We start from the raw sequence: 24,628 nt of genomic DNA, 5'->3' as shown, positions 1-24,628 counted from the left end.
TGTCCCCCACACGAATGTCTGGACCTTGGCCCCACCCCTATAAATAAGGCCACTCCCTCTGCCTATCCACTAGTCTCCTCCCCTTACTAACCTTCCCCATTTTAACCCTATGTGTGTCACACTAGACACACAGTCATGCCCAGCCCTACACTAAATTTTTCTTGCTATATTTCGTTCCGGGCCTCACTAATACGGGGAGAAAGTGTGGGGGGAGAAAGTGTGGGGTGGGGGTTGGAAAATGGAATAGAGGAAACCTGGAGTGACTTCACCACTTATCCATGTTGTACGATTACATTGGTAAAAACTAGTACCAGAATGGGCTGTTGGGGGCCTACTGTACCCACCATAAACAAGAGCCTTCTGACTCCTCTCAGCATCCCCGCACCACATTCCATATACAGTTATCGTTCTGAATTTAGTCACAAATGTCTAGAGGTGGACAGATTAAAGTAATACAAGGACAACATTGGCACAGGTCATAAATGTGGAGGCTTTTTGCTACCCCATTAACCGATTTGCTGTAGGATGTGCCCTCTAAGTGGCATTATGGTAAATATAGCCCTGCCTGCCTCCACACAAAGGCCATCCTTGTCCTCATTTATACAAAATAACTTTAATCCTGTTGATCTGTGAGTCATGTTGATTGTGAAAGCAGATCTGGTAGACAGATGAAAATAAAGAGCCAAGTAAACACTAGTTGATGCTGGGAAGATCAGGGCAATGAGCTCATTGTACAAAATGAGTTAAATAGTCTTTTTAGCTACATAGAGTAACAACATATAAAATATAAGTATTGAAAATAAAAAAAATGTTATTCCTACATGGAAGCGCTAATTTTAAAAATGGTTCTCATATATCCTAAATATTCCTAGATATATTCTCCTCTACAGTGGGTCGTTTTTGTAGTCCTAAATACTTACCTCACTCTATCCAGTGCTGTGCCCATCTGTAGCGGCTCTCACCTCTCTCCCTACATTCACAGGACAGAGAGACAGCAGCTCCCTATGGTGGCACAAGGAGAAGAGAAGGAGCCCAAAGTGTCGGCGATTACTGGGCTATACCAACATGGAGAAGTAGACATTGCCCTTTGTTGCCTAACTATTTAGTGATGCTGCACTATTCCCCCCAGCCAGCTGAGGGGGAGCCACAGCCAAGCCTGCCCTTGGACTCCTATGCAGAGCACTGAGAATCATGGGAGTTGCACTTTGAGATGGCAGCCATACAGTGGGGCCGATGGATTCTTTACACTACAGTTCCCAAGAGACACTGAGGAGCAGGGGGAGTGGTGAGATGGCTTTTACTGACTTGCCCAGGAAACATTGCTTTTTTGGCACCATGGGACTCAGGAAGTACACATTTGCACTCCTGTGGGGCCAAACCCGCGGGATCGAGCGGAGGCCCAGGAGGGGAGAGACGCCCTTGCCTTGCAACACAGACTACAGTGATTGCGCTGCACCATTGCCACAGGGAAACTGGAGTGTCCTCTCACAGTCTGCTTCCCGCAGTGAGGGTCTTGAGGCATCCTAGGGAAAGAGAGAGGGCATGGTGCCCCATTCCACAGTAAAAGCTCGCAACTGCACAGCTGGGACTGGTAAGCGGCCTTATCATCTATCAGTCACACCGTTATCAGGAACTGAGTCATTGGAGACAAGACATGAAGCACATCCATACTGCCACTGTGCCTTACCCATTCAGCACCTATACCCCATTGATACTGCACCTGTGCCATATCTGTGTTACACTTCTACCACCCTATACTGAATGCTGGTTTATTAAAATTGTTGCCAAGTGCACCACAGCCTCTTAAAGGGCCCCAATGATAGCCGGCTGAAAGGACTGCCCTTACCGTTAAAGGACTGTCACTCCCATTAAGCCATCCTACAGGTCCTTTTGCCCCTCCCCCTTATCCCCTTTTTACTATTTGTTTTCTATGGATAGTACCTTCAACAGTACCTTCAACAATGACAACTCCCATAATTCTGTCATGACTATTTACTTTTAAGTCAAGCTGACATTTTTAGCCTGCATATCTGACTGACTTCTAAGGTGTATGAGCAGTCTAGGGTCCTGTTCACGTCTGCATGCTGCACAGCATTTGAAAAGACCTGTACAACACACCTGCAATGCAGTGCATCCACAGAAATGCTAAAACAGATAGGTATGACTAAAAATTTACTGTTTTTTAGTGGTGGATGTCCCGTCTCTCAGGCTCCCTATGTCCTGCTAACTGAAGGCTCCTACAGTCATGAGCATAGGTGGCTTGTGTACAGATTTATGGTTCCAACCAAATCTACTTTTAGTTTAAATCAGATAATTATGTCCCTAGGTGCATAAAAAAATGTGTCTTCTTTGGAAATCAGCTAGTCTGTGTAAAAAAAAGTCTGTTCCCTTTAAGCAGCTGAGTGGGAACCTTGCTCTGTGTGTTGAAGGAAAGGGCTCTTTGTAGATGTCCGACACGTCCCCTATTGAGTCAGACTTTGGCTCTGCAATCAGATATCTACTCATCAGACAGCTCTAGCTGTGACTCAGCAAGGGGTATGTTGGACTTCTGCATGGTGATCAGTGCTTCTTTGCAGCATGCTGGCAGGGGACAGGCATTTCCACTTAGGCTGTGGCTGCTTTTTAAAGAAAAATTAAACACTACACACTACACGTGTTTGGCAGCGGTTCTTTAGACCCGTGGAATAAAATGTGTCGCACCACAGTAGTATGTACTAACATGGCTGCTTGCCGTGTTAACTTATGTCTCGCTAATACTGGCCCAACAGCCCATTTTCTTTTTGCCCCTGCCCAGCTGTGTAAATGAGGCCTAGGGGTTCTTTCACATGGGCGGTCCGCCTGGCAGACTCCTCTTTGCTCACCGAGGGGATCGCTCCACTAATACATGCTGAGCAGGCGTATGACAGGTATGTCTCCACTCACTGTGCAGAGACGGACCCGTCAGAGCCGCGCTTTCCTCTATGGGGAGATCAGATTAAAACGGACCGATCCCATCCGATCCACCAGACTGATGGAAAATAGGGTCTCCATCCGTCTGGATTTCATGGACAGGATTGGATCGTATAGCAACAGGTGTCAGCTGACATGTCACCGCTGACATCCGCCACTCCATAGAAGTGAATGGAGGGTCTGATCAGGTCCACCTGAAAAACTGACAGGGGGACCTGATCAGAAAGCCTGTGTGAAAGAAGCCTAAGCCCTTGTACACACGGTCGGAGATTCCGACGGAATGTGTCCTATCGGACCGTTTTGTCGGATATTCCGACTGTGTGTGTGGTCTGCATTGGACTATTTCCGTCGGCATATCCGACGGACCAAGTTTTCCAACTTGCCAGTAAAATTTTTCAACAAAATGCTCCTATCGGACATACTCCGATCATGTGTAGCCTACTCCGACGGACAAAGTGCCACGCATGCTCAGATCAAATTCCTAGACCAAAGCCATAGGCTACTAGCCTGAACGTAGTCCCGTCGTAACGAAATATCGTCATCACGTTATGTACAATCAGATTTTAGATAATAATCAGATATAAGATTTTCAGACAACTTAGTCCGACCACATGTATGCAACATCACTACTGGACCTCTTCCGGAATTAATCCGTCGGAATTACTGCGACGGAGTTGGTTGTCGGAGTCTCCAACCATGTGTACAAGGGCTAAGACCTTCCACATATACTCACCGGCCACTTTATTAGGTAAACCTGTTCAATTGCTTGGTAAGACTAATTGCTAATCAGCCAATCACATAGCAGCAACTCAATGGATTTAGCCATCTAGACTTGGTGAAGAGGACTTACTGAAATTCAAACCGAGCACCAGAATTGGGAAGAAAGGGATTGGCTAAAGCAGCAGAAGACCACACTGGGTGCCACTCCTGTCCCTTCAGAACAGGAAACTGAGGCTACAATTCTCATCTCTGGCTTGTATCAATGGTTCAGGCTGGTGGTGGTAGTGTAATGGTGTGGGGGAGGTTTTCTTGGCACACTTTAGGCCCCTTAGTACCAATTAAGCATCGTTTAAAGGGCTCTGTCTACCTGAGTATTGTTGCTGACCATGTCCATCCCTATATGACTACAGTATACCCATCTTCTGATGTCTCCTTCCAGCAGGATAATGCGCCATGTCACAAAGCTCAAATCTTTGTACCACTGGTTTCTTGAACATGACACTGAGGTCACTGTACTCCAATGGCCTCCACAGTTATCAGATCTCAATCCAATAGAGCACCTTTGGGATGTGGCAGGAGATCTTCATCATGGATATGCAGCTGACAAATTTGCAGCAACTACGTGATGCTATCATGTCACTATGGACCAAAATCTCTAAGGAATGTTTCCAAACACCTTGTTGAATCTATGCCATGAATAATTAAAGCAGAGTTCCAGTTACCTGTGGAAAAAATAAAAGTCATCAGCTACAAAAACTGTAGCTACTGACTTTTAAAAAACAGCCACTTACCTGTCTCACGATCGAGCGGTGTGCTCACCCCAGTCGGTCTCACCTGCTGTTTTCGGTTATCGGTGCTGGCATCTTCACTATGGGCACCCGACTGTAACAGCTTGCAGCTTCACAGCCAGGTGCCCACTGCGCATTTCCGAGTCTCTGCACGTTGTGAGTGGTGAATGCAGTCTTCAGGGACCTGTCAGTGTCCCAGAAGACTGCAGGGGCAAGAGAGGGAGGAGAACTTCCATTTGCAACCGCCGCGGCGGACGGAACGGAAGTGGGAAGCGGATGCCTGTCAAAATTGGGTACCTGCTCTCTCCACTCCTCAAAAGTTCCAATTGTTCAAGAGGAGCGGGGAACGAGTCCTTAAAGCGGAACTTCCACTTTTGGTTGGAGCTCCACTTTAAGGCAGTTCTGAAGTCAAAACAAGTCCAACCTAATACTAGCAGGGTGTACCTAATAAAGTGGCCAGCGAGTGTATTTTCTTTTGATGGACCTGTTTAACTGATTTAAACCCAAATTTCAGTTGACATAAACAGACGTAATGGGTCAGTAAGGCTGTATGCCTGGCAAAGAATCCACTGAGATGGTTTCATCTAATTGATAGGGGCAGAATTTGCACATGTTTAGAAATAATGCATCCCAGAATAAGCCGTAGGGATCACATGTCCTGGAACCTCTTTTGCATAACTAAGTCTGTGTTTCATCAGTCACCGGAACACTTCCCTCCCTGGTGGGGATACCTTCCTTCTCCCAGATGTGTCCCACCTAAATTATCATGAATTCTCTGTACAGCATGGGGCAAAGTGTGTCCACTGTCTGTTCTATCTGTCTGCTAGGAGGGGACCCAACATTCCATTTTAGCATAGGCAGTGCAATTCAGAAATTAGAATGCTTCATAGAACAATGATGAGGTTCTAGCACTAGAAATATTCCCTCTTAAAAACAATAAGCCATAGACTTCAAATGGCCACTTTATGTATTAGAATGATCTAGCTATGGAAACATTGTTTTAGGTCATGTTCAACCTCCGCACGCAGGCGTGCGCATGGGGTGTGCCTGGGCACACCCTAATCGCCCCATGCGCGTTAGCATTAGTGCCCTGGCCCCTCGCCCCAGCAGTGCCTCCAGCTTCCCTCCTCTCCTTTCATGTCGGTTGCTGCCAACACACAGGGGAATCTTCAGGATGGAGAGTAGGGAAGGGGCCGATAAATAATCCTGATTATTTATTCTGTGCAGCTGAGGCTGCAGAAAGAAACTGGGGAATGTGTTTCCTCGGTCCCTTACTGTGTCTCAAAATTGAGACTTTAGGGGTGATATTCCACCAATGCCCCCCACCCAAAATACAAAACATTGTGAAGAAAATGTAAGATAAAAAAATGGGATCAGTGGCAGAGGGATGGTGGTGGAGGGGGGATGGGATCAGTGGCAGAAGGGTGGTGGTGGAGGGGGGTGGGATCAGTGGCAGAGGGATGGTGATGGAGAGTGGGCTGGGATAAAGGGAAGAGGGATGGTGGTGGGGGGGGGAGGGATTAGCGGCAGAAAGATGGGGGTTGTGGGATGGGATCAGTGGCAGACGGATGGTGGTGGGGGGATGGGATCAGTGGCAGAGGAATGGTGGTGGAGGTGGGGATGGGATCAGTGGCAGAGAGATGGTGGTGGAGGGGGGGGGGGGGGTCAGTGAGAGGCAGCAATGGTGGTGGGGGAGGACGGCACAACCGCTGACACTGATCCCACCCCCCTCACCACCACCACAGATCTCATCTCTATTCCCCCCAGGATAGGGATGGGATCTGTGATGGTGGGATCGGTGAGAAGCAGCGGTGGTGGAGGATGGGATCAGTTGCACTGACATCTGGCAATTAGTCACTTACTTAGTCAGTTGATTCCCCCTCAGTAATCACATGCCTCCAGGGATGCTTCTGTGTCATGGGGTCCGCCTTCACTCTATTAGTCATCAGCTGGTCAGCTGATGCCTCCTTTTTAGCCTTTTAGTGCTGACTGCTCAGCCTCCCCTCAGCAGTCAGTAGGCGGATGCCCCCCCCCCCCCAACATACGAATGGACGGACGGGCTCCTTACACTGGCACAACCAGAACGGGTGGGCCCCTCACAGCGAGAGAACAGGCCGATGGGCCCCTCACAGCGGGAGAATAGGCAGACGGTCCCCCCTGGGCAGGACTGGACTTCAGGGCCCAAGTGTGACTGTTGCGACCCTGGTAGTTCCGCCACTGATAAACCATAAGTATTGGAAAATAAACCTTTTTATTATTCCTATAAGGAAGCATTATTTTTTTTAAATAGTTCTCATATATCCTCAATGTTCCCCTCTGCAGTGTGTAGTTTGGTTATACAGAAGCTACTGTGTCTTTGCATTGGAAGTGGACATTTAAGGTTGCTTGAGCTTTTAACTAGCCTCGTAGATGTCCAACGCGTCCCCTACTGAGTCAGAGCTATAGCTCTGCAATCAGATCCCTGCTGATCAAAGAGTTCTAGCTGTGACTCAGCAAGGGGGGGTGTTGGACTTCTGCAGAGTGATCACTGTCTCCACACCTAGAGAAAGGGTCCTTCTCTGCAGCATGCTGGCAGGGAACAGGCATTTCTACTCAGGCTGTGGCTGGAACAATCACACACGGTTGCAGTGTGGCTCCACTCTCTAGAGTGGGTTGTGTTTGGTGGAAGTACTTTAGACCTGTGGAATAAAATTTGCCGTACCACAGCATTATGTACTAACATGGTGGCTGGCCATGTTAACTTGTGTCTCAGCAGTCAAAGGACAGTAAAACTGGTTCAACTTCCCGTTTTTCCTTCCTCGGCTCACCTGTGTAAATGAGGCCTCAGACTTTCTACATATTTTTCTTTTGATGGACCCGTGTTTAGCTGATTTAAACTAAAATGTCAATTAACATAAACAGACGTAAGATGGGACACTCAGTAAGGCTTTATGCCTGGTACATATTTAGAAATAATGCATCCCAGAATAATAAGCTGTAAGGAACCACATGTCCTGGAACCTCTTCTGCACAACTAAGTCTGCGTTTCATCAGTCACTGGATTACTTCCCTCCCTGGTGGGGATACCTCCCTTCTCCCAGATGTGTCCCACCTAAATAATCATTAATTCTTTGTACAGCATGGGGCAAAGTGTGTCCACTGTTTGTTCTATCTGTCTACTAGGAGGGGACCCAACATTCCATTTTAGCATAGGCGGTGAAATTCAGAAATTAGAAGGACATGTCGAATGCTTCACAGAACAATGATGAGGTTCTAGCACTATAAATATTCCTTCTTAAAAACAATAAGCCTCTTAAAAACAATTATGTATTGGAATGATCTAGCTATGGAAACATTGTTTTAGGTCATGTTCAACCTCCACACCTAGGCATGCGCATGGGGTGTACCTGGGCACACCCTAATTGCCCCGTGCGCAGGATGAGGATGAGTTTCAGAAATTACAAGCACATGCCGAATGCTTCATAGAACAATGATGAGGTTCTGGCACTAGAAATATAGAAATACAATAAGCTGTAGACTTTAAATGACTGTTTTACAGTGGCGGCTTGTGTTGTTTGGGGGGGGGGGGTGGTTGTTGGCCGCCCGGTTGCTGTCTGCCAGTCAGTCCGGTACTTGCCCCATCTAGGTGGCAGGTGGCGGGCATCAGCATTGGGCATCGAGTAGAGGTTCCTGTGTTCTTTCCTCCATAAAGGCGGCCGTGCGTCTCCTCCCCTCCTAAGTGTCCAATCGGATCGCCTGTCCTTTCAGCCAATTGGCCGGAGGAGGATCAGTGTTACAATAGCTAATATTCATTCGTGAATGCGAACCAAGCCCACCTTATTTTGAAGCCTATGAGAGCTTTTGGTTCTAATCAGGTTCATAAAAAAAAAAACACCCCCCCATTGCAATCCATGCATCCCACATCCCGAAAGGGGCTGGTCACATGGATGGGGGGGGGCGGCACCCTGCGCCCTTAAAGGACTGGTCCCTGCCATTATATGTATTGGAATGATCTTGCTATGGAAATTTTTTAGGTCATGTTCAACCTCCAGAACATTTCCCTTCTTAACCAATGATACCACAAAGCTTCTATAGTAATTTACTGCCCAATTATCTTCCCTTTTTGTCCCCTTATTATGTCCCCAAGGCTGAAATCCCCCACCCCCAGAGAAATTTTTATTTTTTATGGCCATACATACATTTCTAATCAAAACAGATAAAATATATCAAGCTTACCTGAAATTAACATCCCAGTGGGTTTAATATGATATGATATGTGTTTCCAGCAGTGAAGAGAGCTCTGTACCCATCCCACGACCTGCCCTCGGGACAAGAAAATCAGACAGATGCAGTTTTTATTAGTAAAATATGAACTGCAATAAAACAACAGGAAATAGAAGATCCACACAAAGCCAGGTCATCTGGGGATTTCTCCCTAAAAGTATGCATAGCCATGACTGTACGGCTGTACTGTTAATAACACGGGCAGGAACTCTCAGACATGAGGACCCTTCAGATCAACAGTGCAGCAAAGGCTTGGCTCAGCTTAAATAAATGATCCCCGGGTTAATTCAGAATAATATTAGAAGAATATTAAGGCCTCTTGCACACGATACTCCTTTTTGAGCATCTACTTTTTCAGACGTAACTTCAGACTTTTTTTTTTTTTTTTTTAAGTATTTCTGCATATTTTCACATACAGTGGTGTGAAAAAGTGTTTGCCCCCTTCCTCATTTCCTGTTCCTTTGCATGTTTGTCACACTTAAGTGTTTCGGAACATCAAACCAATTTAAACAATAGTCAAGGACAACACAAGTAAACACAAAATGCAATTTGTAAATGAAGGTGTTTATTATTAAAGGTGAAAAAAAATCCAAACCATCATGGCCCTGCGTGAAAAAGTGATTGCCCCCTAAACCTAATAACTGGTTGGGCCACCCTTAGCAGCAACAACTGCAACCAAGCGTTTGCGATAACGTGCAATGAGGCTTTTACAGCGTCCTGGAGGAATTTTGGCCCACTCATCTTTGCAGAATTGTCCTAATTCAGTTACATTAGAGGGTTTTCGAGCAGGAACGGCCTTTTTAAGGTCATACCACAACATCTCAATAGGATTCAGGTCAGGACTTTGGCTAGGCCACTCCAAAGTCTTCATTTTGTTTTTCTTCAGCCATTCGGTGGTGGACTTGCTGGTGTGTTTAGGATCATTGTCCTGCTGCAGAACCCAAGTTCGTTTCAGCTTGAGTACACGAACAGATGGTCGGACATTCTCCTTCAGGATCTCTTGGTAGACAGCAGAATTCATAGTTCCTTTTATCACGGCAAGTCTTCCAGGTCCTGAAGCAGCAAAACAGCCCCAGACCATCACACTACCACCACCATATTTTACTGTTGGTATAATGTTCTTTTTATGAAATGCAGTGTTCCTTCTACGCCAGATATACTTGGACACACACCTTCCAAAGAGTTCCACGTTTGTCTCATCGGTCCACAGAATGTTGTCCCAAAAGTCTTGGGGATCATCAAGATGTGTTGTGGAGAAATTGAGACGAGCTTTGATGTTCTTTTTGCTCAGCAGTGGTTTTCTCCTTGGAACTCTGCCATGCAGGCCATTTTCGCCCATTCTTTTCCTGATGGTGGAGGCATGAACGCTGACCTTAACTGAGGCAAGTGAGGCCTGCAGTTCCTTGGACGTTGTTGTGGGTCTTTTGTGACCTCTTGGATGAGTCGTCGCTGCGCTCTTGGGGTAATTTTGGGCGGCAGGCCACTCCTGGGAAGGTTCACCACTGTTCCATGTCTTCGCCATTTGTGGATAATGGCTCTCACTGTGGTTCGCTGGATTCCCAAAGCTTTGGAAATGGCTTTATAACCCTTTCCAGACTGATATATCTCAATTACTTTCTTTCTCAATTGTTCCTGAATTTCTTTGGGTCTCGGCATGATGTGTAGCTTTTAAGGATCTTCTGGTGGACCTTACTGTGTCAAGCAGCTCCTATTTAAGTGATGCCTTGATTGTGAACAGGTGTGGCAATAATCAGGCCTGGGTGTGGCTAGAGAAATTGAACTCAGGTGTGGACAACCACAGTTATAGTATGTTTTAACAAGGGGGGCAATCACTTTTTCACACAGGGCCATGATGGTTTGGATTTTTTTTCACCTTTAATAATAAACACCTTCATTTACAAATTGCATTTTGTGTTTACTTGTGTTGTCCTTGACTATTGTTTAAATTGGTTTGATATTCCGAAACACTTAAGTGTGACAAACATGCAAAGGAACAGGAAATGAGGAAGGGGGCAAACACTTTTTCACACCACTGTATATGCGTTTATTCTTGTTCTGTACAATATGCAAAATGGGCACTGCGCGCATGAGGTGTAAACTACTTCGTTTTTTTTTTCACAGAACAATGCACGGCGCTTGTTTGCACACCTGTGTGCATAGGCACGTTACAACTAAAGAGGTGGGTTTTACTTCGTCTTTATTTCCCTGCAAAGGTAAAGCATAATGGGCTACTATGCATTGCAAAGTAGCCCATTAAGTGTCACTTACCTGACACAGAAGCCTGCGCTGTCGCCGTTGTCCCCACTAGCAGGGAGCTTCCATTTTCGCCCCTCTTCCTTCCCGGGGGCCACAAACTCTGGCTCTGTGACTGGCCAGAGTCGCGTGACATCACTCCAATGCATGCGCGCGAGAGCCGCCAGTCACCGCATGACTCCTAATAGAAATGCCACGATGTACCCTTTCTAAAGGGTGTCTGCGCCGATGACATTGGCGCTCGTCTTTATAGTAAATATCTCCTAAACCGTGGAGGTTTAGGAGATATTTCAAGCACTTACAGGTAAGCCTTAATATAGGCTTACCTGTAGATAAAAGTGGTTGTACCAATGGGCTGTATTTTAGCTCAGTAAAAGGAAAAACAAAAAGCTGTACTGAGCTTTTTCAAGCTGCAGTGCGCAAGAGGCCTAAGAGACCAATACAGAGTACAGTAACCCATAACAACCAATAACTTTGACAATAAAATTGATGTAAACCCTCTCCTATACCCAGTGAAGTGAATAGCCTCAGATGATACACAGAGATGAAACAAATCTCCTTACATAAATTTTGTATGTATATCTGCTGTCTTTCTATTTCTGCATACTTTGGAAAGTGCACATTGTGCTATAAATCTTTCTTCCTCTTCCAGCAGTGGGTGTGGAGTTTGGGCATACACTGTGAGCGAGCTGATTTTAGTAAAGGCATACACCACCCCCCTCTGGCTCCTCCATATAGGCAGAGGAACGAAGGAACATGCAGAGCTGTATTCCGAATAATCTTCCTCTGTATGTGACAATGTTTTAGCGAGGTGGAGGAGAGCACTCTAGCTCATATAAAAATACCTTAGAAGGAAGCCCTCCAACAGCGCTGGACGGCTGACATCTTCCCTGGTGCTTCTTCTGGGTTTGTGGGCTCCGGCTCTGAAACCGCAATGATGCCACTCCCGCGTATGCACGTGGGAACTGCTGGTCACGGCACAGGGCCCTGAAGCAACGGCACGATCGGTCATTCCTTCAGAGCACATGTGCTGATGACGTAATCGGCGCAGTATACAGTAAATATCTACTAAACGGTGCAAGTTTAGGAGATAGTTACAGCCCCTATAGGTAAGCCTTATTATAGGCTTACCTGTAGGTACAAACAAACAAGGGGAGTTTACCTCCGCCTTAAAGCCGGATAAGGGAAAGTTCATATGTCTGTAGGCACTGACCATGGTACACATCCAAGTGTCCTGGATCTACAGCCATGTTGTATTTTTCTCAGTCTGTCTGTTATTTTTATCAGAGGGAAACCAGCATTCAGTTGTCTGCTAAGCTGCACACCAGCTTGTGTTTGTACCACGATCTTTTGTCAGAAGGATTTTCAGCAGCCAGACTTTAAAGGGTCAGCCCACCCAAAGTGATCATTAGGATACTAGTGGAGCCTGCTTGATATGTGTTGGATACTCCTACGCTGAAATCTCCCTGAGTTCCACCCATTTAAAAGTCAGCAGCTACAAAAAGTGTAGCTTCTGACTTTTAATAAACAGACACTCATCTGTCCCATGGCCTCACTCCTCTCCCCCTCCTCTCCGCGGCGCCAGCTTTGTAACTGTGGGCACCTGGCTGTGGCTTTGCACTGTGCACTGTGAATGACCGGCAATCTTATGGGACCTCTGACTTGTCCCAGAAGATTGCAGGGTGGAAGGAGGGAGAGGTGAACTTCCTTCTGGTGCCGCGGCACCAGGGGAGGAAGTGGAAGCTGGGTGCCTGTCAAAACTGGGTACCTGCCCCCCCCCCCCCAAAAAAAAAATGAAATCCCAAATGTGGCATGTCAGGGGGTCACCAGTACTTAAAGCAGAAGTTCTATTTTTGGGTGGAACTCGACTTTAATTTGTGCCGACTGAGTAGCTTTGCCAAACTACAGAATCTGCAGTTTTTTGGGTCTCATAAGAGATAGAGGGGAGACATTTGACAGGTAAGGATACATGCAGGAGGCATGTACTGTATATGCTTATAGATAACCACTATGGCGGTAGCGCAACACAAAGCAGGTAAAGCACAGCCTCTGAACTGCATGCGCCTGGCTCGATTAAAGTCAATCAGACATTACAGGCACACATCAGCTGCAAGAAAATTGATGCAGCATCAGATTGCTGCCTCTTCACTGAGAACTGAGTGATTAAATACTGCTGATCACTCAGTTCTCCCCTCTGCTCTGAGAAGAGAGTGGTGACTATTACTATTACTCTCTGCTCTGCCCCTCTAGCACTTACTGGAGCATTGGGCTGTGGAGGGGGCAAGCGGCTGGCTCAGTCTCCCAGTGGCTCGCTGAGAGGTTGAGCAAGCTGCCTGTCCAGGCATCTGGGTGTATCCCAACTATATAGTCAGGATATTTCCCCGGACTGGCTGAGTGAGGTTGGCTAAAAATGGGTCACAGGAGTGCAGAACGAACTGCACTTCTGTGATCCATAGAAGTATAGCCAAAAAAAGCTTCGGCCATACTTCTCCATTAACTCTGGGCTCACAGGTAGAGAATTTAATGACACTGGTTGTCATTCAACCACGAGTAGAACTGGTAAGGAACCAGAGAACAATGAATTTCCTGAGGACAGTGCAGGCGTAAAGCATAGTATTGTCCTAAAAGTGGATTTTTTTTTTTGTTTGCTTTACATTGTGCTGAGCAATGGATTTTTTTTTAAAAAAGTCTCATTGGAGCTGAGCTTTACCTTTACGAGTTTTCAGATCTTGATAAAATGTAGAATAGCATAAAACCAATACATTTCCTGTAATTGAAACCACATGACCGCTCTTCATCAAAAGTAAGATTAGTCACAATAGCCACGTCTCCTCCATATCACTGGAAAAGGTCCATTGGGCAGTTGGTACATGAGTCTGAAATGTTCATCACCATTCTTCCATGTAATGCGGGAATCCCTTTTCTGGACTGGTTAATGGCTGGCAGCCTCTTAGTTTTCTCAGACGCTCGTAAAGTTCACAATTTGGTTTTAAATCCCAGACCTAAAAAATGAATGCAAACAAACTCCTGAAAATTAGACTTGACACAAGGGCGTATGTTTAATTCGATGGCACATGATACATAAATTCTAGAGGTCTTCTTAAAAGCTAATGACATTAAGCCCTGAAATGAATGATTACACATAGGGAAATATCGCACTCTGCGCCAAGCTCTGCACTTTTGGCTTTGTGGTCTCAGTATTTTAACAAACTCTGCTTTTTTTATACGCTTCCAAGAGTTTGACAAAGACATTTCCCAGATGTTTTAGCCAAGACTGAAATTAAGCTTTCCAGGGCTGACTCATTGTAAAAAAACACCCTTTGGGTGCCTGGGAGCCACCAAAAGGTTTTGCATAGAAATGTCTAACTTCTCATACTGTAATCAGGAGGCCTTTAAAATAGGAATCCAAAAACACAAACTCCCAGTAGACTTATAAAATGTTACATTTTTAAGTTAAGCTTTAGAAGTATTCATAATGAAGGTTAAAGATCAGTTCCCAGATTTCCAATTAAGAGCTTGTAGGTAAACCAAATTACATACACTATATTACCATAATATAGCAACATCCCCGGCCTCTAAGGGCCTAATGATGACCTCCAGAGTCAGGGAGAGCTGACATCCCTCCTTGTAGTGTGGGCAGGGGCGGACTGACATCTCATGGGGCCCCCGGGCAATAGGAGATTATGGGGCCCCCAGGCAATCAGAAATGATGGGGCCACACAGTATACACACACACACTATACAATCACACAGTATACACATACATGTTTCTATTGGCTGAGAAGGTACTGGAGAGGTGGGGCAGCTATAATCTCAGGATTTTTAGACCAAAAAGGATGTCGGTAAGGGACATTTCAGAGACAGATGTAAAAAAAAACACAGACTTTTACATACTGTCCCTGGTTTTATGAGGCTGGCAACCCTGATGGGGCCCCCTAGTGGCTCGGGGCTCTCGGGCAGTGCCCGAGTGGCCAAATGGTCAGTCCGCCCCTGAGTGTGGGTTACTAGGCATGGTGAGTGTAACGCAAGATAGAATGATTGGGCGCCAGTCATTTTTTGAATGCAAGAAAAAGATTATAGATTTTCTCTCACATCATCCTACTGTAGATCTTCACTCACTGAGCTCCCGGTCTCTCACTAGACTTCAAGATCCCAGTCGTCACTGGATCCCCTGAGCTCTTCCACAGCTAACCCGCTGTATACTCCTCAGCGTCACCCCTGCTAACCCGCTGGGTCCCTGGCTTGGCACTCTACTGAAGCTTTCCCACTTCTTCATGGTCCCCAGCTGGTGAAAAGGCTACTCTGGTACGTCTTCAGACTTCCATAGACTGGCCCCTGATAACAGGAGTGGTTGTCCCTTGTTGGCAACTGCTTCCCCTTTACCTCTGGCCTTGGTCCTCACTTGCCCCTAGTGACAGAAGTGGCCACCCCTTATGGCACTGTTTCTCCCTCACCGCTGGCAACAGTTCCCCATCTGGCAGAAACTCTGCAACTTGGCTGGGCTCCCGACCTGAAGCTTCCCAATCCCACGCTGCTTCTCTCAAACCTGGATAGGCCTCAGACAGCCTAGCAGCCAGGTGCTCCCGGGATAGGCCTCAGGCATCTGGCCTAGCAACCTGGAGCCTTATGACACACATCCACCCAGACAGCCGTCCAGGTGGCACAGAACACCAATCATCTGACTCCTCCCGAATAAATAGGCTCTCCCAGCAGGCCAAGGGACTAAAGAAACCCCTGACAAAAATAGCGCATGTCCATTTTTGTGTGCTTTAACCACTTCAATACCGGGCACTTAAACACCTTCCTGCCCAGACCAATTTTGAGCTTTCAGCGCTGTCGCACTTTGAATGACAATTGCGCGGTCATGCTACACTGTACCCAAATGAAATTTTTATCATTTTTTCCCCACAAATAGAGCTTTCTTTTGGTGGTATTTGATCACCTCTGCGGTTTTTATTTTTTGCTAAACAAATAAAAAAATACCGAAAATTTTGAAAAAATAAATGTTTTTTTTTTGTTTCAGTTTTAAAACTTTGTAAATAAGTAAATTTTCTCCTTCACTGATGGGCACTGATGGGGATACACTGATGGGCAATGATAAGGCGGCACTGATGGGCACCGATGAGGTGGCACCAATGAAGTGGCACTGATGAGGTGGCATTGATGGACACTGATATGTGGCACTGATAGGCGGCACTGATGGGCACTGATAGGCGGCACTGATGGGTGGCACTGATGGACGACACGGGTGGGCACTGATAGGTGGCACAAATTGGCACTGATAGCTGGCATGGATGGGCATGGATGGGCGGCATGGATGGGCATGGATAGGCGGCACAGGTGGGTATGGGTAGTCGGCACAGGTGGGCATGGGTAGGCGGCACAGGTGGGCATGGATGGGCACTGATAGGTGGCATGGATGGGCACTGATAGGCGGCACGGATGGGAACTGATAGGCGGCATTGTATATTAATATACTGTACTAATGGATGCCAATCAGTGCCAAACAATAATGCATGCCAATCAGTGATGCCCATTGTGGGCACTGATTGGCATCCATTATGGGCACTTATTGGCATCCATTGTGGCACTGACTGCAATCCCTGGTGGTCTAGGGTGGCATACCTTATCCTGGGCATCCCTGGTGGTCTGGTGGCGTCCCTGGTGGTCCAGTGTGGGCATCCTCGGGGGGGCTGTGCTGATAATCGATCAGCACAGGCCCCCCCTGTCAGAGGAGCAGCCGATGGGCTCTACTCTACTCGCGTCTGACAGACGCGAGTGAGGAAAAGCTGATCACCGGCTCTTCCCATTTACACTGTGATCAGCCGTGATTGGACACGGCTGATCACGTGGTAAAGAGTCTCCGTCGGAGACTCTTTACCGAGATCGTAGTTGCAGGGTGTCAGACTGACACCCCGCAACAACGATCGCCGCGATGCGCGCCCCCAGGGGCGCGCAGCGGCTCATAATCCTGATCACGTCATATGACGTCCGATCAGGATTATGAAACCACTTTGCCACCGTCAATTTGTAATAGGGCGGGCGGCAAGTGGTTAAGGTGCACTGCCAGCCTATTTAAATTGAATAGGCTGCCTTAATGCTGTGCAGTGTAACATGCAGTAATGTGTTGTGTTATCAAAATGTGTGTGAGGCCTTAAGGAAATACAGCGGACATTGCAATTTGTAGATCTCCTTTTTAAAATACTACCTACCTTACTGTCATGTTGATGCTTTGGCTTCAACAATTTCTGAATTATTGACCTGAAACCAGTATGCGCCCAGTGTAGGCAGTTCTGAGTTCTGAGCTGCATGCTTGTCCCATAATGACATGTTTCATTTAAAGGCCAGGTCCTTTGAGAGCTTTTCATTTTTACATTTATTATTATTATTCAGGATTTATATAGAGCCAACAGTTTGCGCAGCGCTTTACAACATGAGGGCAGACAGTACACTTACAATACAAATATAGAATCAGCTATTAAATATTCCACACTGTACTGAAAATCTTTGCATCATTTTAGTATTCAGATCAGAAAAAATAATCTTGAAAAACTATAATTGGTACGATACACTTACTTCTGAAACAGAGATCTTTATATGGAAAATTCACAGGTTTGCACACCTCTTCTCCCTGCTGCAGTCTGCCAGTTGTTGGCAAGAGCTGACAACTAATTCCAGCCAGATGCAGAGTGGCATGCTAGAAATGGATGTAAGCCAGTTCCTAATGGTAGTCAGGGGAGAAGGATCCCTGATATTGGTGGTCAGTGGAAAAATCCCCTTAGATTGGTGGCCAGTGTAGTCTCTACTGATATCAGTGCTCAATAGAGAAGGGTCCTCTGATGTCAGTGGTCAATAGAGAAGGGTCCTCTGATGTCAGTGGTCAATAGAGAAGGGCCCTTACTTTGGTGGTCAGTGTCCCCTGATATGGGTGATCAGTGGAAAAGAACCCCCCAAGGGTGTACCTAGAGCATTTGGCACCCGGGGTGGATCCTATATTTGATACCCCCTAACTTTAAAATGTAAAAACACCCCACTGTGCCCCCGGCATACCTCTGCATCCCCCAATATCTCTTTGTCACTACTTTGTACCCCCTCTCCACAACTTGACCCCTTTACATTATACAGCCCCCCCCCCCCCCCCCCGCAGCCCTGGACCCCTGCACATTACACACCATCCCCTGCAGCTCTGGACTCCTTTAGATTACACAGCGCCCTGCACGTCTGGACCCCTTGACATTACACAGCACCCTGCACCTCTGGACTCCTTTGCATTACACCACCCCCTGCACCACTGGACTCCTTTACATTACACAACCCCCTGCACCTCTGGACCCCTTTACATTACATAGCACTCTGCACCTCTGCACTCCTTTACATTACACAGCACCCTACACCTCCTGCACCTCTGGACTCCTTTACATTACACAACCCCCTGCACCTCTGGACCCCTTTACATTACACAGCACCCTGCACCCCTGGACTCCTTTAGATTACACAATCTGCTGCACCTCTGGACTCCTTTACATTACACAGCCCTCTGCCCCTCTGGACCCCTTTACATTAGACAGCACCCTGCACCTCTGCACTCCTTTACATTACACTGCACCTTGCACCTCTGGACTCCTTTACATTACACAACCCCATGCCCCTCTGGCCCCCTTTACATTACACTGCACCCTGCACCTCTGGACTCCTTTACATTACACAGCACCCTGCACCTCTGGACTTCTTTACATTACACAACCCCCTGCCCCTCTGGACCCCTTTACATTACACATCACCCTGCACCTCTGCACTCCTTTACATTACACAGCATCCTGCACCTCTGGACCCCTTTACATTACAGAGCACCCTGCACCTCTGGACTCCTTTACATTACACAACCCCCTGCACCTATGGACTCCTTTACATTACACAACCCCCTGCACCTCTGGGGCCCTTTACATTACACAACCCCCTGCAGCTCTGGACCCCTTTACATTACACAGCATCCTGCACCTCTGGACCCCTTTACATTACAGAGCACCCTGCACCTCTGGACTTCTTTACATTACACAACCCCTTGCACCTATGGACTCCTTTACATTACACAACCCCCTGCACCTCTGGACCCCTTTACATTACACAGCCCCCCACCCCGCAGCTCTGGACCCCTGCAAATTACACAGCGCCCCACAGCTCTGAACCCCCTGAACATTACACAGCCCCCCAAAGCTCTGGACCCCCTGCACATTACACAGCCCCCCACAACTCTGGACCCCCTGCACATTACACAGCCCCCCAAGCTCTGGACTCCCTGCACATTACCCCCCCCCCCACTGCTCTGGACCCCTTGTGCATTACACAACTCCTCCTCCACAGCTCTGGACCCCCTGCATGTTGCATAGCTCTGCCCATTCCTACCTCTTCCCGTTGTCTATTCAGCGCTGCCCCACGCTCTCCCTCCCCTGCTATACATGAGAGCGAGAGACAGTGTTTTCTTTCTCCTGCTCTGGCCGTTCGTCCTGCGTTTCATCTGGATAGCAGTACAGTCTGCACCCAGCCTGGGCATCCCCCGCACCCTGTCACAGCTGGGCTCTCCCTACGCTGTCAGTCTGTCACATCGCCGCTACACTGCCAAGTCTTCCCCGCTGTCACTGTTTCATACAGGGGAGGACAGGGGCGGCGCCTGACACCCCACCCTCACTGTGTGGCACCTGGGGCGGACCGCCCCCACCCCACTGCCCCCCAGTTAGTATGCCACTGACTGCATGACTAATAGTTGTCTAATAGACTGATTCTCCCACCTGAACTGTGGATCTCTACAGAGTTACCATGGGCCTTTTCGCTGCTTCTCTGAATAATGCTCTACTTGCCCGGCCTGTCAGTTAAGGTCGACGGCCATGTCTTGGTAGGTTTGCAGTTGTGCCATACTCTTCAGATGATGGATTGAATAGTGGTACGTGAGATGTTCAAAGCTTGGGATATTTTTTCTATAACCTAACCCTGCTTTAAACTTTTCCACAACTTTTTCCTGACGTGTCTGGTGTGTTCCTTGGCCTTCGTGATGCTGTTTGTTCACTACGGTTCTCTAACAAACCTCTGAGGGCTTCAGAGAACAGTTGTATTTATACTGTGATTAAATTACACACAGGTGGACTCTATTTATGAATTAGGTGCCTTTTGAAGGCAATTGGTTCCACAAGATTTTAGTGAGGAGTATCAGAGTCTGAATACAAATGCACGCCACACTTTTGAGATATTTATTTGTAAAACATTTTGAAAACCATTTATAATTTTCGTTCCACCTCACAATTATGTACCACTTTGTGTTGGTCTATGCCCTTGTACACACAGTCAGAAATTCCGACCACAAAATCCATCAGATTTTTTCAGACGGATTTTGACTGAAACTGCATACACCGGGTTGGACAAAGTTGTCGGAAAATCCAATCGTTCAGAACTTGATGAAGTTAGTTTGTTACGATGGGACTACGTTCAGGCCAGTAGCCAATAGCTATGGTCTCATAATTTGATCCGAGCATGCGTGGCACTTTGTCCGATCGGAATTCTCTACAAACAATCGGACAACGTACGATTGGATCACGTTGTCGGAAAGTTTTATATCCAGCTCTCAAACTTTGTTGGTCGGACATTCCGACGGAAAAAGTCAGATGGAGCCCACACACACACAGTCGGATTATCCAACAACACGGTCCGATCGGACATTCTCCGTCGGAATTTCCGACCGTGTGTACAAGGGCTAACACATAAAATCCCAATAAAATACATTTACGTTTTTTTTTTGTTTTTTTTGTAACATGACAAAATGTGGAAAATTTCAAGGGGTATGAATACTTTTTCAAGGCACTGTATATTAAAGGCAATGCATAATTTCTGTTTTGATAGATATGATTACAACCTATTGTGACTGACACCCCCATGAACATTACTTGTATACCTTGATTGTAATCTAATTTATCATATATAGAAACAAATCTTGAAAAAAAAATGCATAAGCATTCAGTACATCCATTGGGTAATCCCTTTAGTCACTTTTGAATGACATTGTTTAAAAACAAAACATACTGTATATATAATTCATTCTTTTTTAACAAATATTATTCTAATTCATGTTCTTTGTTTCAGATGGGATCATACAAACTTCTATATGATACAAGTACGTAACCACTAAAAACGCCCAGGTAAAAATGAGAGTTCGCCTTAAAGGGGATATTCTCTGCACCCTTTTACTCTTAATCGCTCTATGTACATTATTCTATACTCTGATGAGACCAACGTCAAAAATATCCCCTGTTAAACCAAAGCAGGCAAAGATTGTGTCCAAAACCGCAAAGCCGAGGAAGTTTTTGGAGACAAATGAAAGGGCGAGTAGCGCCAGGCTTCTCTCAGAATCATACCATGTAGAGGATGATATTGAGGAGAATAAGCCTACTGATCAGGCTGCAGTTACACCACCAGTGTTTGACTTTCATCAGTATCTCAACAGTAAAGACCAGCGAAACTTCACCCTGCTGATCAACCAGCCAAATAAATGTTCCAAACCCCCAGGAGATTCATTCCTCCTCATTGCTGTAAAGTCTGTTGTGGAAGAATTTGACCGGCGAGAGAGTGTACGCAAGACCTGGGGTCGAGAAGGGGTTATTAATGGGGCAAGGGTTCGAAGAGTGTTCCTTCTGGGAACACCCAGGAATAAATCTGCTGTGTCCATGTGGGAGTCGCTCATGCAACAGGAGAGCCATTACTACAAGGACATCCTACTTTGGGATTTTCTTGACACCTTTTTTAACTTGACACTGAAAGAGATTCACTTCCTTAGATGGGCAGAAAAATTCTGCGGCAACGTTCAGTTCGTATTCAAAGGAGACACTGATGTTTTTGTTAATGTAGAGAATCTGATTAGTTACTCACAGACTCAAAATCCTTCCAAAGACTTGTTTGTTGGTGATATTATAAATCGTGCTAAACCTATACGATCAAAGAAGAGTAAATACTACATACCAGAGACAATGTATGGATTAGGCATGTACCCGGCATATGCGGGTGGAGGGGGATTCCTAATGTCAGGCATTACCATGAAGAAACTATCCAAATCCTGCAGTGAGGTGGAGCTCTTCCCCATAGATGATGTCTTTCTTGGCATGTGCTTACAGAGAGTTAACATCACACCAGTGCTACATGAAGGGTTTAAAACTTTTGGAATTACCAAACCCTCAGCGGCCCCCAACCTGCAAACATTTGATCCTTGCTTCTACCGGGACTTGATGGTGGTACATAGCCTAAAGCCTGCCGAGATCTGGCTTATGTGGAATCTGCTTCACAGTCAACAACCACCATGTTCTCAGAGACAGAGGATAAAGAAACTTTTTCATTGGAGGAAGAAGAAGGCAAAGCAAGCAATAAAAGCAGTTACAAACAAAAAAATGAACACAGAGGTCCCAGATACAGGCTCACAGAATCAAATATTGGAAATGTTGGGACTAAAAAAACAATACTATTAAATGACTAAGGTAACGGGGTCTGGAACACAAATTAGTTACAGGCCCTGATTACTCAAGATATTCCTAGATCATGGTGACAAAATGGGCAGTGTGCCATTCATAGTGAGTGGTGCTCACATTACCTCGATTGAAAGTTGGGATTGGCCATGTGGTCACCACATTTGTTCGAGGAACTAGAATGTTTGCAACCATGCAGTTGTAACAAAGCCTAGAGGAAAAGAAAAAATGCTTGGTCTTCTAAAGTGTTGGCAAAATGATAAGTGGAATGGAAGCTGTTAATACAGGCACACCCACTTCTTCCTTTTCAATAGCATATCTTACAGAGAATGCAAAAGTTCTTCTCACCTGCCATAGTGAAGAATAGGAATAGTTGTATCAAAACATGTTTCAAAAGAATTATATTTACAACGCTTTCACAATACCTGCCTTCATATGTAGCTGCTTTTAAGTCACCTGCAGCCATGTGGGCTGCATTAGAGTTCATCATAAGAACGAGGCCGGGTATTGCACAAAAATAATACAATTTATGCAAATATACAAAAAGAAAATACTATAGTGCAGTCAAATTTATTTTTTTCTAAATAAAAATGTGATCTAAAGTCAAGCTATGATGATTACAGATACCTGTTGTACAAATTACTATCACAGTAAAGGTGGGAAGGAAATTATGTATGGGCAGCCCCTAGAAAGTTTCATAGTTAGTAAGGTTGAATAAAGACACCAGTCCATCTAGTTCAACCTGAGTGAGTGACTACCCCCCTATCCCTGTACATTGCACACTCACATTGGTCCCTACCCTCAAAGATCCCACAATCTAAGGTCCCCATTCATATACTAGGGCCAACTTTTGGACAGAAGCCAATTAACCTACCTGCATGTCTTTGGAGTGTGGGAGGAAACCGGAGTACCCGGAGGAAACCCACGCAAGCACAGGGAGAACATGCAAACTCCAGGCAGGTAGTGTCGTGGTTGGGATTCGAACCAGCGACCAATATACTGCTAGGTGAGAGTGCTAACCACTACACCACTGTGCCGCAAAGTGTACACAGCTCGTCTGCACTGGATTCTTATGAATTGTATGTGTGTGTGTTTGGGTTTTAGAATTTGTTTTCTGTAATTTCCACATTAGAATGCAACTCTATTTAAAAATCAAAGAATTCCCTTCTAGTGACTTCATGGGAACATTCCAGAATGCCAGGATTAAGATTATGTCCCGTTCTTTTTTTATTTTTTTTTTAAAGATATTATTTTTAAATTTGTACATCAACATACAAAAGAAAAACTTTGGTTATTCATAGCATTGCATTTTGCAGAGATACACTTGAGTGGTCAATAAACAGATTTCAATTGAAATGTCTCTTGTGGTTATTAAGTACAAAGTTACAGGGCATCAGCATGTACTTCTCCATTTACGAAGCAACCAAGGGGGTTGACATGGTAAGCTGCACCTTAGGAACAGTATATAGAAGAGTATATACCCTGTAGTAAGGGTTAGAGGGCTTGCCAGCCATCTGCCCCATATTTTTTGAAAGGTGTTGGTTCTTTTCCGAACCTCAAACGTGAGTTTGTATAGAGGCAAAGAGTCATTGATCAGTTTTAATTAAAGGGATTTTAGAGGTATTTGTGATCCTTTTCAGGACAATAGAATGTCTTTCTTTGCGTTGAAATGGAGGATGTGAAGGAGTCTCTTTGCATGGATTGAAATGTGAAGATCCCCAAAAATCCCTAGGAGGCAATTTTTGGGGTGGAGAATGTTTGGGAGGCCTATTGCCGATGAGATGAAAGACCCTATCTCCATCCAAAAGTCTCGGCCTATTGGACAAGTCCAGAAACAGTGTAAAAAGTCTGCCATTCGGCCACATCCTCTAAAACAGTCTGCTGTAGGAGTCAATCCCATTTTATATAACCTAGCAGGGGTAAGGTGGGATAGGTGAACATTTTTTATATTTATGATACGAGCTTTGGAGGCTATTACTGAAGTCTTGTATGTGTCACTGAATTCCGACGAGTCATCTAATGTAAGTGTACTGTCCATAGAGTCCCATTTCGCCTGGGCCACTCAGAATCTAGGGTTACAGTCAGTCATAAGGGCAGCATAGTATGTGGAGATAAATTTAGTAGGGTCAGAGTTTCGTAGTATTTTCTCCAACTGAG

General features: G+C 45.9%; 1 protein-coding gene across 2 annotated transcripts in view; it reads left to right on the top strand.

Moving 5' to 3' along the window:
* B3GNT9 (UDP-GlcNAc:betaGal beta-1,3-N-acetylglucosaminyltransferase 9) overlaps window positions 1–23,827 on the top strand; it is a 41,565-nt gene extending 17,738 nt beyond the window's left edge. For both annotated transcript variants that reach the window (XM_077455172.1, XM_077455164.1), the window contains one exon: window positions 21,102–23,827. In XM_077455172.1, the coding sequence (XP_077311298.1) occupies window positions 21,164–22,474 (1,311 nt within the window). In that variant the 5' untranslated portion in view covers window positions 21,102–21,163 and the 3' untranslated portion in view covers window positions 22,475–23,827. The remainder of the gene's footprint in view (window positions 1–21,101) is intronic.
* Window positions 23,828–24,628: the final 801 nt, after the last annotated feature.

The sequence above is a fragment of the Lithobates pipiens genome, unplaced genomic scaffold (assembly GCF_037356315.1).
Source record: "Lithobates pipiens isolate NorthernLeopardFrog02 unplaced genomic scaffold, aLitPip1_a1.2 Scaffold_10, whole genome shotgun sequence".
Taxonomy (NCBI): domain Eukaryota; kingdom Metazoa; phylum Chordata; class Amphibia; order Anura; family Ranidae; genus Lithobates; species Lithobates pipiens.
Note: the sequence above shows the minus strand (reverse complement) of the source record. Positions and strands in the feature narration are given on the sequence as shown.